We start from the raw sequence: 19,259 nt of genomic DNA, 5'->3' as shown, positions 1-19,259 counted from the left end.
GTGGCACCCGCTGCTTCTCATGCAGAGATGGTGCCTCTTCCGTGTGCATCAGGCTCATAGCCGGGGATGGAATGTAAGCTCATGGTGAAAAGCAAGGTGCCAGGACCTAAGGAGCTCCAGCTTTGCGTTTCATGGTCTCACTGCTGCACTAGTCAGGCAATTGGCCTCTCCCTTCCACGGCAGCCGGTCCTTGTTGTGCCACGTTGGTTGCTGCTGCTCACTAGCTTTAGGAGGGTTGTACTCTGAGCTGCAGAGAGGGAATAATCCAATTGAAAAAGCAAGTCTTGCGTTTGAGTGGCAGAGTTTCAAAACCCCAAGCATCTGACGTGTGTAGGACATCTGTAGGACACTCTTAGAGGCTTTGTGAGGCCCCATGGCCAGTCTGTGCTAGCCACTACAGATGTGTAATGAAGAGAAAGTAAATACATGTATTTATGGTATGTAAAATTTGCTTAATTATCCTCCTCTTCTTCCTTGCATCCTTCTATTTCCATTTTGTGCTACTATAGCAGTAGCTGTAAGAACAGGTTTCCCTAATGTCACCTCTCTTTAACCTCAGTGACACCATAAATCAAAGAGCAGGAGCCTTGTGGGCTGAGACATACAAGTGCCTTCAGACACGTGTTGTCCTTTCCTTCAGAAGCAGGCAGTTCTGGCCATGTTGCTTAATTAGTTACACAGTGTGACTTGGTGAGTGCTGCTCATGAAAGGACTGCTCCAAGGAGAGCTTGGCTTCTTCTTACTTGTGGGTTGGGTTTTTTCCCTCTAAACGTCTATCTGGCTAGTTCACCCAGAAAAATTTGACAGCCCCATGGAGGTTGAAGAGGAGTTTTTCATCCACTTCCTCATCTTTTTCTGTCTCAAATAATTTTTCAACTGGAAAGAACCAGAAAACAGATGCTAGTTAATCAGTGTCTTTAGGCCATAGTCTGATGAGGTGTCACTGCCAGCAGCCACACAGTCCTAAAAGACCCTCACTCTGCCCTCCCCAGCTCCTCATGGGCTCATCACCCGCCCCCCTGGTCTGCCGTGCTGCCACAGCTGGTCCTGGGCCACCCTGAGGTTAGAATCAAGAAAATGTGCCTGCTAAAAAAAAAAAAAAAGAAGAAGGAAAAAAAAAATCAAATCAAATCTCCAGCCCAATTCAACAAACTGCAACACAAAAGCCCCTGGGGGCTGTGAGTTAGGGCACAGCTATAGGAATGCCAAGCCCTGTTCTCTCTTTTGGAGAATAACCCATCCAGGTGCACTGAATCTTAGTGCTGGAAATTATCAGATGTCCATGATGCCCTGACTCTGTGCTTGACTCTGTGAGCAATTAGCAGCTGATTAGGCAATTGTATATGCCAATATTTATGAGCAGGAAATTCAGCTATGAGCCTATGCTATAATTTAGCTGTTGATTCTGATACTTACTCCTATGTCTTATTACACAGTGTCCATGAGATGTTGACAAAACTCAGTACTTAAACATCCATCTGCATGCTAGTTAAAAAATATGTACAAACTATATAGAAGCATTCAGTCCTATGACATAGCTGGGCAAAAATGTGTTATCTCTGCAGTATTTCAGGTAGGGGAAGAGACATTGCAATGAACCACACAACTCCCTCTTTGATTTCAATAGTTTGCAAGAAGAATTGGTAAGAAAGAATCAGAAAAACTGGTAAGAATTGTTTGCACTGGCAACATTTTAGTGGATTCCTTAGTCCACCTGACCAATTTGTGGCTTAACTCTGTATTTACCCAGCAGCAGGATTAGCTATCTGATAAAGCTGGTTTGCTTTTTATTAGAGTTGCTTTACACAAGCTGTGAATAGCTGGAGAAGGATATAGGACACTGAAAATCCTAGGGCAGGGTAAAAAATCAGGCAAGGAGCTGTCCTTGAAAGAGAGATTCAGGACCTCTTACAGCAGTAGTAAGTGACTTCTCAGAAAAAATGTATGATGCCTTGTCATACAGTCCTGGGATCTCAGCATCTGTAAACAAAAGTAAAAAGGAAACTTTGACTATATCTAAGACAACAACATTGCAATATGAAAATTGAAGATACAGAAAGCAATTACTCTGGAAGGGCAGTGGCTATTTTTTAACCAAATTGCCTACAGTTTGCATCAAGAAATTAGTTTTACTTTTATTTTTTATCTCTTGGGAGCTGCTAAATTGGACCTGAAGGCAGGCATGTAAGTTTCTTCAGTGTCTTAAAAAAACAAATGGGTGGTTTTGAAGTTTCAGGTGTCAAAACAAGGGCAGTGCTCTGACACTGTGCACTCTGCCTTCTCTCCATTTCTTTCTCCAAGCCATCTTAATGGCTTATAATTTCAGCTACTTAAACTGTGTATGTGAAGGTCTCTAAACAAAATATGGGAGGAATAGCCCTTTGTGCAGTTCCCTTGACATGCTACTGAAACCAGAAGCATTTCTGTGCTGAAGACCTGCTCTCCTACTTGGCTTTGTGCTCCATCAGTGACAGGCAGCACAGGTTTCTTGCTTCAGTTTGAAACATAAAGCATCTACTTCTGGCATTGTAGGATTAACAGAATCTCTTAGAGTGGAGTATTGTGTACAAATTAATTTTCAAATGTCTGTGCCCTTTACTAAGCAGAGAATTTTAGTTCTTACAATCTGTTTTTTTTAACCTCACACTGACAATTTGGGAAACAGATTTATGTCTGTAAGTAGACCCTTTAATGCTACATTTATATAAGTAGACCTTTTAAAACTACGCTTAAACACAGTAAAAACTACACAGGTTCCAGGGCCTGGAACTACCATGTCTGTACAATTAAAAGTGCATGAACAATTGAAGAGCAGATCTTACGTTAAAAATTATTTTAAAATCCTCTATAGCCACATTCACAGCTATTCACATTAACATGAATAATTCAGACTTTGTACCAGTTGAGAATTCTTTCTCTTGAAGTTGCAAATAAAGCATCATTAGGAATTGTTTGGATGCATCTAGTAAAAAAACTAATTATGCTAATTTTATTGAGCATCATTATTATAGCAATATTACATCTGGCTGTGGGAAAGGACTGTATTTCTCTCTCTGTGATAGCAGGAAAGATGCTGAAACCCAGATTTTAACACCCTTGACTAAGCAGGACTAATTAACTTCAAAAATTAACAGTCTTCCTAATAAATCGTTTCATTTGAAATGCATTCACTGCTAATCTTGTGGGTTTTGGATGCAATATGTTTCCCTGGAAGTTGCTAGACACAGAAATTGGCACTGTGTTCTCCAAGCTGTGCCACGTGGTGACGTTCAGGTGACCTGACAACCTTTGGGGCCACAGTGGAGACCCAGCATCCATGAGGGAAAACAAAACCAAATAGGAAAACATGATAGCTGGGATATGAGGAGTAGTAGGGACCCCATAGCTGGTGACAATCAGCAAAGCCATCCATCTTCAATCTCTGGCCTCAGGGGTTGTCTCTGTGCTGCTGCTGCTTCTGCTTTGGTAGGGAGAGCTTTATCCAGCTGCAGGTGAGGAGGTCCTGCCTGTCCTACAACCTCTCCTTAGACTGCCAAAATCTTTCCCTGTGGCTGTTAGCCACTTGATAGCCAGTTCTAGAAAGCACAGGTTGATAAATCAGCAGAGCACAGCCCTCACCAGGCTCATCCTAGCTCTCAGGGCATGGGATACAAGCATTATCCCCCATCTGTCCCCCATGCTGGACCAGCATTTTGCAGTTTGTGCTTCCTTTTGCTCCTAAATTACTGCTGCCTCTATTGAGACAAGGCTAGCAAAGCACCTCACGGAAGCTGCAAAGGAGAAAAGTAGTAAAAAGGTTTAGCCTCAGCTTGTGGAAAACCATGAGGTTTTATATATTGCTCAAAGAGTTCAGTAGGGTTTTCTTGTTATTGAAAGCACAGACTTGACACCAAATTGAGGAGTATCTGGCCATGAGCCTCATGAGAACGATTGAGATATTTCTCTGGAGAGGAGCCAGCCCTTGCACTGCAGCACAAGCAGGGTCCAAATAAAAAGGCCTTTTCCCTGGCCCCATCTTTTAAGGACAAGCTCAGCCTGTCATCTGGTGATGGGGAACAAGGTTTGCAGCACTGCTGGAGCCATGTTTCCGGGTGGAGAGAACCTCTCTTGACCTACTAACCACACCCTTTCTAATACAACCCAGGATGCCATTGGCCTTCTTGGCTACAAGGGCACATTGCTGGCTCATGGTCTTTCTCCTGTCCACCAGGACCCCCAGGTCCCTTTCACCTGCACTGCTCTCCAGCAGGTCAGCCCCCAGCCTGTACTGGTACATGGGGCTGTTCTTCCCCAGATGCAAGACTCTACACTTGCCCTTGTTGAATTTCATCAAGTTTCTCCCTGCCCAACTCTCCAGCCTGTCCAGGTCTTGCTGAATGGCAGCACAGCCTTCTGGTGTGTCAGCAACACCTCCCAGTTTAGTGTCATCAGCAAACTTGCTGAGGGCACACTCTGTTCCCTCATTCGAGTCGTTGATGAAAATCTTGAACAACACTGGTCCCAGTACTGACCCCTGAGGGACTCTGCTAGTCACGGGCCTCCAACTAGATTCTGTCCTATTGGCCACAACTCTCTGACTTCTTCCTTTCAACCAGTTCATAATCCAGATGGTGAGGTGGATCACCCCCTGACTATCGAGAGCACACTTCCTCAGTTTATCTACGAGGATGCTTAACCCTTTTGCACTGAGCTTATAGAGGAGTTTGAGCATCAGTTAAAAGCAATCCTACTTCAAAGGAAAATCACACAATAATAGCACTCTCAGGCTGCCAGGTGGATTTATGGCTGTGTGACACTGTATTTCGGTTGAGAGTGAAGGAAAACATAGCTGAATATTTCAGTCATTGAAAGAATTTTTGAGTGAGAACCCAGCAACTAGGCAGGTTTGAGCAGGTCTGAATGACATTAGAGCTGACCCTGACTCTGTTGGGTGGTTGCGTATTAGTAGGAGTGTAAATCCAGCCTTTTATTGTAGCTGTATATTTTATTTTCACAAGCTGCCACAATCTGCTTGATTCTTGCCCAGTTGCCAGGAAGTATCTAAGTTAATGAAGTGTTTATTGTCAACAGCACACAGACATTGTATAAGGTAGATAGAGAGCTGATTGGAGGTGAGCTAGTAAATAAACAACAGAAACAAATGCAGTCCTACTTTTGAAGCTGAATATTCTTGGTTGTATCCTTGGAAGTGAACTAGGAATTAACACAATTTAGCAAAAAGACTTAATTATAGTTTTGTTTAAAAAATCACACTTCAGCTGAGGAGACCCACCAATTTGTAGGAATGATAATGAAATAAAACCACACAATTTTTTCTTGTTTTTTTTACTGTTCATGGTAAGAATTGAAAATAGTCCAGTGACAACCCTGCAAATATTATGGATTTTCCAAAGATGAGAAAGCTGGGAAACTGGAGCACCAAGTTGAGTCCATTTCTTTGTTCTGCTGGGTTCTTCCTATATGGTTCTGGTCAATTCAAGAGTGCCCCCATCCTGTCAGCTTTCCAAGACATGTTGGGAAACATGAGAGTAACACCAGCTGTTCATCCTTCAGGAAATAAAAAGAAAGAAGCATGGTTGACACGACCTTTATAACTGGATCCTTGATCTGTTCAGTCTAGGAACTGGCAAGTTCCTTGTTGACTGGAATAAGTTCCCTAGGTGCCACCAGGTTATCTGGGCTGAATTGGTGATTTCAGAAGAAAGACAAGGGTTCTTATGTTCAGTTCTTATGTTCAGTTCTGAGTTTCTGCCAAGGTTCATGTGTGAATTGATGTCCATGGTTTGTATCAGTTATTTTAGGGAAAGCAAAGGGATAAACAAGAATAGACTGTGTTTATGTACTTTGGGACTAGCAGCAGATGGAGTTTGATGAGCCACATGTTCAGTACTGATGGCAAAGTCTCATTGCCTTATATAATAAGCTGCTTCTTGCTGTTTTTTTGTTTGTTTTGTTTATTTAGTTTTGGTTTTTAATGGGTTCTCATTAAACTATATCTCCCGTTAAACATTTTATATATAGTTTATTTAGGTAAAGAAATAAACAACAGTAATCAGTAGAATTTCCTCGAGGATAGTTCCATCCAACATACAAATACAGAGCCCTAATTCTTGAAGAATATGTGCTATTTCCTCAAATCAAAGATAAACACAATATACATCCATTGTCCACTCAGTACAGAAACATGCACGTTATGCACTTCTGGACATTTTATGAATGTCTAAGAACAGTTTGTTAAATGCAGTCCTTACTAAGACTCACATGGGATTTTGACCAAACTGAAATATGAATAGTTATTACAGAGGACACAAAGCTTGCTCCATCAAAGCATCCTAACACAACATAATTCACACACAATCAACATGTGAAATTGCAACCTTTGTGTTTAATGTGGCTTTCATGAAAATCCTTATTGAACAACACCAGGTAGAACAGGAGACTGCATGCAAGGTAGTTAAATGCTAATGTGCCAATGCAGCAAATACTCACAAGTTACCCACTGATGAATGGCTGTCACTGTAGTCCAATGGCAGTTAAATGGGCTTTTATTGTAAATAATCTTATTCTTGAGCTTTCTCTGAAAAAGTGACAGGAGATGTGTGTTATTCCGTTATCTTCAGCTACAGAAGTTGAGGGCCAGAAATTAGTCAATTCTGGAATTACAGTGTCTGGGACAAAAAAATAATGACATGCTAATGCACAAATATATCTATCTTTTGAGCCATTTCAGGATTGATATTCTGCTTTAGTGTGAAGCATATGTTGTGCATGGTAGTGCAGATGACAATGCAGTTTGCAAAAGGGTGAACCATTGCACTTCATCTCCTTTGTTCTATTTGCAGGTATAGAAATGAACGTGAGTATCAGCAGAAGCTAAAAGAAACCCTTGAACGTCTTAATAAGGTAAACGTGGAAAAATGGAAAAGACCTTTATCATTTTTTTCCCTTTGGTTTCATTCACTGCAGCGAGCTGCTTTGAAAAAGCAGTGGGAAGATAAAATGTCAGAGCAAGGCTTTTCTTGTCATTATGCCCTGTTGAAAGGTTCCCCCCCTGCCCCTCTCTAAGCCTGGTGCAAATGGCTGAGCCTCAGTGTGTGTGTATGGCACTGCACAGTGCCCTGCTCTGGACAGTCCTGCTGGTTTTGGTCATGTAACATGTGCCATCTGCAGCCTACAGCTTCAGCTCTGCTCAGGACTTTATTAATTTTTCAGTAAGACCAAGGACTAGGATGATCTACTCTGTAACACTCAGAGCATCAGCAAATGGCTCTGAATTAATTTGGGACCTGTAGTTAACTTATGTGTTGCTTCTTCCACATCCAGTGTGAACTTTGCAAATTCACATTCCTCTTCCTGAAGATCTGGCATGTTTTGCTGCCTCTAATAATTATTTTTTACTTCTTTAATGGTAATTATTTTTTTTCTTTCCTCTCAGAGAGTATTAGAATCTACACAGAGGAGGAGGAAGAGCCCATTTATTAGTCATGCTGTGCAGCCAATACACATATCTGGAATATGACCAGAGAGAAAGTATTTGTTGTTAACTATCTTCTTCCCCCTAGTTTTAAAAATACATCTACTATATTAAAGTATATTTAGAACTGATATCACAGCATGAGAAAATGCTGGTTGTGTCTTGAAGTCTGGTGGGTCTCAGAGCTTCTTAGCCCCTTGCAGGATAAAGTCAGCCCCTCCCAGGATAGACCTTCAACTTCCCAACAGGCTTTTAAAGAAAAGAGAAGCCACTGGTTTGCTCCTTTCATGGAGAAACATGAGGAATGTTTATATTGAGTTGCACTTTCCTGAACTAATATAACGGGAAGAGAAACAATAATGTTAACACTGATAATGCTGATAGTGATGATGATGATAATAAGCATAATAATGCTCGGAGAAAAGATAAAAGTTTTCTAACATTTCTAACATATTTAGGAAGTTTCCAAACCAGGTCTATGAAACTAAGAAAGTTTGATTCACCCTTTCTTGCTACTAGCTTTCATCTGAGTGAACAAATGTGTATTATATCATTCCCCAGTTCTATTTTTCACACATTATCCTTCATCTCCTGTATTGGGAAACAATAAAGGGTGGATTAAATATAGATTTTCTTTATTTCTCCTCTAAAAATGGCAGGAGCTCTTGTGCTTGAGCACTGTCATATCAATGACATGCACGTTTTATATTAGAAAAAAGAAGTGTTTTAGCATTTCTGTCTACAATGAGCTCTAGATATCCTGTAACAGTGCTGTTTTCCAGTGTGCTAGCAGGACTCTTGGACACCCTGCAGGCTCTTAAAGAATGTTTGTGGAGGCAAATATTTTGTAAGGTGTAGCTGGAGCTGGCAGACCCATCTTCACGGTTCCTCTGAGCCAATCTGTGGCTAAAGAAAAGTGAATTTATTTGACAAACCCAGGCATAGCTGACAAAATCTTGAGCCTCAGGGTGTAGTTTTATTCCAGGCTGTTCAGACTGCTCCCTTTGCAGCAGTTCCTTGTATTGGGACATCAGTGCTGGAGAGAATGCAGCTGATTTTCTGTCAGTACCCAAGACATAGCCTGAAACCTGGTTGTGCAAATGTAAATTCATGCCTTTTCTGGCAGATGGAGAATCAGTCTGGAAAATAGCAAACAGTGGTTCTGATGGCGTCTAAGGCACTTCTCTACCACGGTAAATGAAAATGTTGCTTAATCATATGGATCAGCTTTTTGGAATCAGCACCTAAAGTAGAATGTGGTGGGTTTTTTTTAAGTTGAGTGAATAGCAAATACTGCAAAGTTCAGAAGAAAACGAGGAGGCATTACTCTGTTCTGATATACATCATCAATGTAGCTGGTCTATTTGAAAGCAGGAGCTAAAATCAAAAGTGCTTTTCCCCTTTGAAGGAACATTTGGAAAGCCAAGCATTGCTTTTGATTATTATATGCAGAAATATTTGCTTATCAGTATTATTCTAGGGTTTTTTTTGGCTCCCCCTCAAACCTCCCAACATGGCCATTGTCCTCCTGATCTTCTTCTCAATAGGAAGGCAGAGGAGGGCAGAACAGCTGGTCTGGATGGGTCTGAATCAGCTGCTGTCTCACAAAGCAGAGAGCACTGGAGAGGTCTCTGCCTGAGAGGCTCAGCAGCATAATGAGACAGCTGACATCTACACATTTTTGGAATAGCACATGCTGTGCATGTGCAAAAAGAAAAATCCCTTTCTACCAGTCAGGTGCTGCACCCAGATATTTCAGTGGTTTATTTGCAACTTGCCTGTGATCCACTGACCATTTTTACAGCTGGTAATGACAGACAGGTGATTTTAAAGGCTCACCTCTAAATCTGTCCTTATTTTCACACTTTGAGTTGAATGCTGGAATCAAGACTTTCTTTAGGCAAATTGCAAACTGGCAGAGGAGTTATAAGTTTTGTAAAGTCGCAATGAAGATGCAGTTCACAGCTTTCAAGACACTTTCTTAGAAGCAATATTTTACAGTATTAGTTAACAATAACCCTAACCAAGAAAAATAAAGCTGGTTCCTGCCCATGCAGAGGTGTTGGAACTAGATGACCTTTAAGGTCCTTTTGTACCTAAGCCATTCTATGGTTTAGACATGTATTTGGAAAATATATTGCCAAGTTCCATGGAAATTATTCTATATTCAGTGGTTTGTATTAAATAACATAGCATAGGAAAGATCTAAATTCAACATTTGCACAGAAATGGAGATTTCACTGGATTTAAATACCAGTGCACTCATACTTCTGTACTTTGAGATCATGATTGCTAGTCATACACCTTGTCCTCTGAATTAGTTGGATGTTATGAACATCCATCCTCACAAATCACAATGTACTTGAAGCTTCTGCAGCAAAGTGATTTTTTTTTTTTTTCCTGGACTTGCTCATCTGTAGTTTTTATTTCCAGAAATGGCTCCAAATTGACAAACATTTGTGATACTTGAGAACACACCAAAAGGACTGAAAATACTTTGGACCATCCTCTCTTTTCAAATTTATTTATTTATTTATTATTTTTTCATAAGGGCTTCCTTACCACGGAAACTGAAAAGGCATCAGGATACCTCAGGTCCTGCCATAAACACTAGAGAAATCAATGCCTTAGTCTGTTGATGTCATCTGTTTAAGATTCATGCACCCCTGCAAGCTTTTAGTGTCACAAACTGGTGTTTCATAGTTTCTATTACTTGGCTCCCAGCATTCATAAAGCATATAGTAAACATGCTTTGACAGTGCCAGTGCCAAACTATGTCCTAAGTTCTATTTGTGCTGAAAAGCAACGTGTACAATGGGAGAACAGGATGAATAAGGTGCCTCTTGGTTTCGTAAGACTTTTGTTCCTCCCAGAAGGCTTTAATTCTCATGCAGGCTGCTGCTCCTGTGCAACCACTGAGCATATGGCAAAGTGGCTGCTGTGCTCCTGGCACTCCAGCCCTACCTGCTGACTGTGCCCTGTGTCTCTGCATTGCAGGAAGCTGATGAAGCACTGCTGTGCAACCTGGAGCTGCAGATCGAGTCCCAGTTCCTGCAGGATGACATTAATGCCACAAAGGACAGATACAAGAAGGTAACAGACTGAATTTGCCATGTTCTTCAGCTCTTCCTTTTAGAGACATGCCAAGCCTTGCTCTTCTCCATGGTCTGTTCCAGTGGCAAATTAATGCAAATCCTCTGTTTGTTTTGGTGGGGATATATAGCACTATGTATTTTCAGAGGGCACAATGCCACAGTGTGCAGGCCAAGCCCAACAGCTGAATGGCTGCAGGCATCTGATTTGGCTCCCTCAGGGTCCAATGCCTACAGCTTTGGCAGTATCTTGAGTTTGTTGACCGTGATTAAACCCAATGTGCTGATCAAGCTGTCTTGTATTTCCTGCTAAGAAGCTATTTCTTTCATTAGGGGAGGATACAGTTTTCTGGGCCTTCTAGTTAATCAGCAGACAAAAGCCTGTGGCTGTATGATTATGCTGCAGCCAACTTTAACATGAGCAGCCACTTTCTCCTTTCTGGGAGAGCTGTGAGACTCTGTGGGCCACTGTCCCATCCCTGCTGCTTTTGAAAGGGAAGGGTCATTTTTTGGGACCACATGTAAAGGTGTTTGTGGTTCTTATTTTGAAAATCTCCTGTGAAATGGGAAATAATGGAATCTTTAATTAAGATTATGAACTGTATTGTCATGTAGCCAAGTGCCTGTAACGTACCCTCAGCATGCACTTAAGGACATGCACTTGAAATCAGGCCTATAACCACATTCCAAATCCAAGTCTGAACAGTAAGTGGATTTTTATATGCTGGAAGAAGCAAATATCTAGGAAGAAGCCCCAGAAGTAGAGCACATTAAAGGGACCACTTTGCTATGGCATTTTCTGAGGAAAATGTTTTTACTTCACCACAGAACCTTATGGAAATCCAGACCTACGTCAATGTTTTGCAGCAGATCATCCAGACAACCCCTCGTGTGTCCCCTATAAGCGCTGGCATCTGTGAGGTAAGTATTGCTGTTAGTAAATACATGCTGCTCCAAGTAAGAAGGAGACAATGTTTACTCCCAAAGCATCCTAGGTGCTCTAACTACCACTGCAAGGTTAGATGAAAACTGCAACAGTAATGAGTAAGTAATGAATACTGAATATGAGAGGAAAAACCTATCTGTAGCTTTGGAAAAATGTATTGATCAGGAAAAGAGATGGCATTACAGGTGCACTCCAGAGTATGTATTAACCCCAGAAAGGGCTAGTTCATAGGCAATTGAAGTAGTTGTGCTCCCTATCTGAGGAGGAGCTGGCAGGATATATGAGTATTTACAGAGAAAGTAAATCTTGTCCTGAAGGGGTGAGATGGGTGAAAATTCATAAATCAAATAAATTGCTACGGACTAGATGAAAACTTGGTGAGTCTCACCAATATGAGTGACTATGCCAAGAACATTTATTAGTTGGAAGATGATATGAAGAGCTGTATCTACAAGGTCTAATTTCTACATAAGCTGTACTTTTACAGTTCTTCCACCTGACATCCTCTATTCTTAAAGCCACACCACAGAGATTTACTTGAGGCTCAATACCCATCTTTTTATTTGTCATTTGTAATTTCTTATTTCTCTTGACAGTTTATTTCCAGTGGCAGAATTTCTTTTGGCTCTTTTTAAAAGAGTGAAACTTACTTCCCTGTACACACGTTGTTTTCTTTCAACCAGGAGAAACTGATAGCAGAGAGGAGGATCCCTGTTCTGCAGAGCCAGCTGGAGGAATACAAGAGCATCCTCTGCCAGCTACAGGCACAGAAATACAAACTGCAGACAGAGGTACAGCCCTGACTAGCCATAAACACAGCCATGATGCTCATGCTCTTTTTATGGTCACATGGTGAAACCTGAGTGGGCTTTAACAGGGTCTTGTGAACTCAGCTGACTCGGGTGGGGGTGTTTCTATTTAGTTTCCCATGCTTTTTTTTCTTCAGCTGTTTTGTTCACATTCTCTTAGTGGTCCAAATGTCAGGTTTGGGTGGCTGGGGAAGGCTGTAGGTATGTGTTGTGGCCACAATGAAGCTGGTTTTGCTTATCAGAGTAACTGGTGGGAGAAGGGTTCCACTTTGCAACTGGATTCCTGCAGGACAGAGTCAGCATGGGGTTGTGGATGGAAAAATCATAGAGGGCTGTTTTTTCTGTCTTTTGAAACTGGCTCCACGAAGAATGGTGGGGAGCCTTCAGGGCTCTGCCCAGTCCATTCCACTAGGGCCACATCAAATGCTTAGTTTGCTTTGAGAAGAACTGGACAGACTTGGTAACCTAGTGACCACCCTGTCGCTATTAAGCACTAAGTCAATGCATCTCCTGTGCTTAGACACTACCAACGCCAAAACCATCTACTTTTTGCCAGTTCCTGATTTGCAGAAAAGGAGTAGTCAAGACTTTGACTCATCGCTTCTGCCCGTCTGCCAGCCAAACCTGTTGTGAATCAACCTTACTCCTTCAGCCAGTGTCTCCAAGCGAGTGCAGTGCAGGGATGAGAGCAGCAGGAGGTGGAGGAGCAGCTAAAGGCCACAGTGAATAGAAACCAGACATAAAAAACTGCCAATGGCAGGTCTAGATCTACCTCCGCACAGATGAATGATTCTTAAGAGTGTAGAAGTGAAGAATCATTGCCGTATAGCCTTCAGATACAGCTTGCATTGTCCCTTGAATTGTCAATCCTGGGTGAGGGAAGTGATATACGGGCATAAAACACCTTCTGGTTGCATTTTGGACTCCTCTGGACAGCCCTAGCCATGGCTCTTAACTTGCTGAGCCTCTCAGTAGGGCACTCAGTGCTACCCCAGGTCATTTCCTTGGTCTCTTTCTCATGTTTGATGCTCTGCTGAAATGGACACGTGTGCTGTGGGAAGGGCAAGAATCAGTACAGTGATAAGTGAGATACTGAATCAAAATAGAAATCAGCCTCCAACTGACAGAGAGGCACTCTTTGGGGGAATTAAGCATGCTGCTTTCAAAATCAAATATTTGTCTCCCATTTAGAAATAGTTTATTAATTTGTTCATTCTGATGCATTGAGATTAAAAGAGGAGGAAATAACTTTATAAGTGGAGGTTGGTGACATGGGTGCTTGTAACAGTGAAGGCTGGATCTGATGGCTGAAGTGTCTTGAGATCCTTTGCTTTCTTGTTTCTGGGCCTGATAGCCATGTAGCCAAGAGGTTATTGACTCCCCCCCCCACCCTCATGAACATTAAACACTGAAGGGGTCTGTGGAACCTATTGGTCTACTCAGATGCTGCAGTATAGCCAAACTAATACCAAGGGACTTAGATCCTAAATTTAAACTCTTAAAAGGTTTTTGAAAATCTTGCCTGTAACACATAGAAACAAATCAATTATTAAACAATCCTTTAGTTAGTTACTGCTCCGTTAGCTTTTTGTGAGTTCATCTCTTTAAAAGCTGTTTGAAAAGGAAAAAAAACCTCAACAAACCCATGTGATGTAGAAACTATAATAAATAGCCGAAAATAGAAGAAACTGAGAGAGAATTACACCATCAAATATCCCACCTTTAACTCTGGCCCCTTGTTTTTGCAAGGCACTTGCTGCCACCGCCTGGCTGATGTGCTCTCCAGTGACTAGAGCTGAAGCCTTGCTGCACAGCAGTGATTTTTAGCACTACAGTAAAAAAGCCGATGAACTTGATTCAAAAGGGAAGCTTTTTATTTAAAAAAAAGACCTTTACTTAACCTTCAGTGTGTGGAACCACAGAGAAGGAAGACAGGTTTTGCCCAGGCACATCTGAAGGAAGACAGGTTTTGCCCAGGCACATCTGAAGGAAGACAGGTTTTGCTCAGGCACATCTTCCCAGTTAAGCACTTTTTCTTTCCTCTTAAGACACTGCCTGCTCTGCTGAGAACACCCACAGTGAGCTGCAGGTGATGCAGCCAGGACCAGGCAGCCTCATGTAGGTGGGGCAGGAGACATCACACAATTGTACCCTTGGTTCACACCAAGCCCATTAAGCTAATTGTGGAACAGAAGCCTTGGGACAGATAAAGGAGCAGTGGGGTGGGGAATTACTGGTTTTGAATAGCTGAACAAATGCAGTGAAACTGCTGCAGTGTTTCAGCAGTGCAGCCTCACAGATGGTAATAAAGCATGTCTTGCCTTTAATTACTCTTTAAACACGGGGATGCTGAATGCTTCAGAACTGCTTCCTTCACCCACCAATTTTGTTTTACCAGACAACCATGCTGGAGCAAGCAATTAAAAACACCCAGGAGAGTTATGATGATGAAATTCAGCTTTACAATGAGCAGATTGAAAACCTTAGGAAAGGGATAGAGGAGGCGGAGAGGACCTTGGAGAAGTACACGACCGACTGCCGCCAGCTGGTGATCTACCAGCAGTCCCTGGAGAATGAGCTGGAACGGTACAAACGTATCATCGAGAACGAGGACAGCCGGTAAGGCTTGATTTATGAACTCTCTCCCAAAGGGGCCAGTGATCTCTTTTATCTCCTTTGACAAAATGTGTGTTTAAGGGCATTTGATCCATCCAAAGCTATGGCTGTTTCACACCTTTCAGTGGTAAAGATCCAGGGACAGGAATAGAAATAGATGAACAATCTGGTCAAGCTTCTGCCAAGCAAGGGGTCTGAGCCACTTTGGGCTTCTCCTTTCTATATAGTCTCCTTTCCATAGACTGTTCTGGCATCACTGCACTGAGGTCAGGAGCAATGAAAGCAATTTCAACGTCCTCTACACTGCCTGGATGTAAGTGGAGCTTGCTGGGGCATTACAGGCAGGTTGGTCTGGCAGGGCTCAGGTAGGGCAAATGTCCTGTAAAGCAAAACACTCTTCACAGCAAACCCATTCTTCAGGCAAGGAGGTGAAAAAAGCAGCATGTAAGAAAATTGCAAGGATTTGGGTTGTGTTTAAGCCTACAGAGGAGCACTGGCTCCCTGTAGTGTCAAACCTTCAACCTCACATGAGAAAAGGAGCTGGGCTTTCCCAGCAGCTCCTGGCACTGCCAGAGCAGGCAGATGCAGCAGGGCCAGAGACCTGAGTGCCCAAACTGTAGCTCTGGCTTGTCCAGAAGGTGTCCTGGAATGCATTAGGAAGAATGTGGCCCTTCCCTTCTATTCTGCTCTAGTGAGGCTACATCTAGAATATGGTGTCCAATTCTGGGCTCCCGAGTTCAAGAGCGACAGGGAACTACTAGAGAGTCCAGCAAGGGGCTACGAAGATGACTGGGGGATTGGAGCATCTCTTTTACAAGGAAAGGCTGAGAGAGCTGTGACTCTTTAGCCTGGAGAGGAGACCTTATTAATGCCCCTAAGTATCTAAAGAGTGGGTGCAAGGAGGATGGAGCCAGACTATTTTCAGTAGTTCCCAGTAACAGGACAAGGGGCAATGGGCACAAGCTGGAACACAGGAAGTTCCATTTAAATATAAGGAAAATCTTCTCTTAGGTGAGGGTGACAAGGCACTGGAACAGGCTGCCCAGGGAGGCTGTGGAGTCCCCTTCTCTGGAAATATTCAAAACCTGCCTGGATGCAGTCTTGATTAATGTGCTCCACAGGATCCTGCTTTAGCAGGGAGAGTTGGACTAGATTATCTCTAGAGGTACCTTCCAACTCTGATAATTCTGTGATTCTGTGACACTCACTAATAATCAATCTCATATGTAGGGAATAGATATTTCATCAATTTTCAGCATCTCATTTTGGACACTGCAATCACATTAGGAGTATATTCTCAGGGTAATTCTAAGAGCCAAAAAATCAAGATGTGCATCTCTTGCACATCTACATAGGGTGTATATCCTCCATATAGGCCAAAATATTCTCTAGAATTCTGGCAAACTAGACTAGAAAGGCCACAGACAGAGTAATTGGTTTGCATATAGGCCAGCCTCTCAGTTTTAGTCTTTAACCCTTAATACCACTGAATCCAGGAGTATTTTCCAAGGAAGACTGCTCAGTTTCCTTCTTGCTCTTCTGAAGTCAGGTACTTGTGGGTAACACTGTAATGGCTACTGAATTTCATATCTTACCCCCCAGCATATACAGTTCTTGCTGATCTCTTGTAGGTGTGAATTGACTGTCCATTCACAATCTTCCCATCCTTTCAAAGTGCTGAGCTAAATTACAAGCCTGTTGCTATGGGTTTTAATTACTGGTGTTCTTCACCTAATGGATCATCCCACATCTCCTGCTAGTGGAAACCAGCCTAAGTCCTGTGAAGGTGCTGTGGCTGTGCCGATATTCCTCAGACAACAAACTGGCTTCCGTCATTCTCTTCTATTCCTCACCGCAGAGAAATACATTTCTTTAACCTCCATGCTTCATTTTGCACAATTTCATTTGCTCTTGATGGAGATGAGGGGGAGAGATCTGACTGATGCATGTCTTCTCCGGCAGGTTAAACTCTGCTATAGCAGGAACACCAGTCACACTCTTCACGCAGATCTATAGACCTGTCCAGCCTCAAGTTTCAAGGGGAAGAGGTAAACCTGTGACATGTCTTTCTGTGTCTGTCAAGAGCAGCATCATTGTAATTTAAGCTGTTTTTTCCATTTGTCTTCCATACAAACACCAGCTGTGACAGCCTGACTCCAGGCTTGCTAAGTAAATGCAATGATTTCAGCTTACCTCAGCTGGCTTTGGGACAAGGTGTCAAAGGCCAAAATTGCAAGCAAATTTCTGCAGTTTATTACTCAGGCCAATCAATAGAAGGCACCTGAAGCTATGGAAGGAGCTGAGGGTTTTGTGCTGACTTGTTGCAGGCTGTTGGCCCACACTTTAGTCATGTGCAAAGAGCATCAAAGGCATGTGGCAGTCAGAGGACACTGGTTTGGGCTTGTTTATGTCCCTTGACCTGGCTTCCTCTGTGTGGTGTTTCCTTTGTGCTGTATGATTGCTTGTTAGACTTGGAATGCTTGTAAATCTGGTGGCAAGGATATGGCCAGTACTAAACTAGTTCTTGTCTAGTTACTGGGACTAAATCTGATGGAAGCTGTGCTCACATTTGCTGCTGCATTCAGCTCTCCACCTGCAGCAGCAAGGTTGAGAAGCAGCTCTAGCATTTGCACTGACTGTTCAGCACTGTTGTTTTCTTTGTTTTGACTTTTCCCTAGATATCACCCAGGCCATGCAAGACATTGCCAGTGTAAAGCCCAGACAAAAAGCTCTGACAAAGAAAATTGCCAGGAAAAAGGAGCTAATGTCTAAAGACATAACAGACGGTCTCTCGCCTGAAAGAATGTATGAAAGAACTCTGGAAGGTTTTGACGAAGACCAGCAGGAGTTTAGGCATGAAGGCTCTGTCACACGTGAACCTGGGCAGGAAGAACTTGATGAAAAAGAAATGGGCCCAGAGGATGTACCTGATGGAGCCCAGATAAGTAAAGCCTTTGATAAATTGTGTAACATTGTGAGGGAGAAAATAAGAGTCCACAAAAGACCAGAGCCTAAACCTGAGGCCCAGCCCAAGGGGCGTTATGTGCTGGTAACAGGGGAAGAAGCATATGAAGAACCTTGCATCTTGGCCCCCTCCATCCCAGCTGTGTCAGGGATCACCGTTTCCACCAGCAACGGGAAGGTGATGAATGGTGGTGAGGTGGAGCCCATACCGGAGCTGCCAGAACCTGCTGAGCCATCAGAAAAAGAGAAAGGGGATATCTATGAAAGGAGGGAAGATAAAGAGGAGGAGAAAGAAGACAGACTTGAATGGGTCAAAAAACAAAGAGAAAAATTTGAGCAAATCACAAGGTACCCAGATATCTCTGAGCCTGAGACAGTTCCTTCCCCTGGTCTGATAAGCCCAACTGAGCCAGGAGTCCTCCGAGAGACAGAATATGACCGAGAAGATAAGCAGGGCCTTTTGTTCAGGGAAACAGGCTTGCCTGGCTCCATGAGCTATGAGAAGGTGGAGGTGGTGGAGTCCATCGAGAAGTTTTCAGATGACAGAATTCAGACGTATGAGGAGACAGCAATGATTGTGGAGACGATGATAGAGAAGACAAGCAAGAAGAAGCAAAGTGACAAAGGCTCTTAAGTGACCCTTCCCCCCCACACCCCAACGATAGTCAACTTGTCTGGCATAGTTATTAAATGACTTTTTTTTTTTTCCTGACCGAATGATACAGTAGTGAGATTTTTTGCTGTTTGGTATGGAACAGATTGATACTTTGATGGCAATTCTGTCTGATGTAGGCTCACCTTTGGCACAATGACCCATAGGGTGCTCCAGGGCAACAAGTAATAGGCACATCCTGTGCAACTGATTTTCATGATTGGAATAAGTTGAAAGTTATTATTATTGTTATTATTATTATTAAAGCAGCTGTCAGGCTTTCCACATTATCTGCGACAAATTTGAATATTCTTCTAATGCTCCTATACATAGAATTCCCCATCTCTCAGACAGCTGCAAATGTTAACTTGTGACATCTGGTTCATTTAATAAAAGTTTTGCCTTCTACTGAAGATACCCACTGTGGGTTTGTGTTGCCTTTACTGTTGACTAATGTTCCCTACAAGTAAACATCAGCTGACGGGGTGGGCAGGAGTTTTTCCAGAGGAGGGGCTGGATACCTCTTAACCTATTCCACATCTCTCTCATTTACAGTCTTTAGAGATGAGCTTGGCAGACTTTTCTTTTTGGATCTAAAGACAAACTCTCTGTGCTATAAACTCTTACTGCATATCTTCTCAGAATAAAACTTTAAATGCCCCCAAAATGGCAGATAACCCTTATAAAAGATACTGAAGGCGTTACT

The 19,259-nt window shown here is 42.6% G+C and overlaps 1 protein-coding gene across 1 annotated transcript in view; it reads left to right on the top strand.

Moving 5' to 3' along the window:
* BFSP1 (beaded filament structural protein 1, filensin) overlaps nucleotides 1–18,962 on the top strand; it is a 20,393-nt gene extending 1,431 nt beyond the window's left edge. The window contains exons 2-8 of the mRNA XM_010000186.1: nucleotides 6,843–6,903; nucleotides 10,472–10,567; nucleotides 11,395–11,487; nucleotides 12,196–12,303; nucleotides 14,720–14,940; nucleotides 16,900–16,985; nucleotides 17,616–18,962. Coding sequence (XP_009998488.1) covers nucleotides 6,843–6,903; nucleotides 10,472–10,567; nucleotides 11,395–11,487; nucleotides 12,196–12,303; nucleotides 14,720–14,940; nucleotides 16,900–16,985; nucleotides 17,616–18,535 — 1,585 coding nt within the window. The 3' untranslated portion in view covers nucleotides 18,536–18,962. The remainder of the gene's footprint in view (nucleotides 1–6,842; nucleotides 6,904–10,471; nucleotides 10,568–11,394; nucleotides 11,488–12,195; nucleotides 12,304–14,719; nucleotides 14,941–16,899; nucleotides 16,986–17,615) is intronic.
* The last annotated feature ends 297 nt before the right edge of the window (nucleotides 18,963–19,259 follow it).

Source organism: Chaetura pelagica, unplaced genomic scaffold (genome assembly GCF_000747805.2).
Source record: "Chaetura pelagica isolate M959 unplaced genomic scaffold, ChaPel_1.0 scaffold336, whole genome shotgun sequence".
Taxonomy (NCBI): domain Eukaryota; kingdom Metazoa; phylum Chordata; class Aves; order Apodiformes; family Apodidae; genus Chaetura; species Chaetura pelagica.
This window is presented reverse-complemented; position numbering and strand designations above follow the sequence as displayed.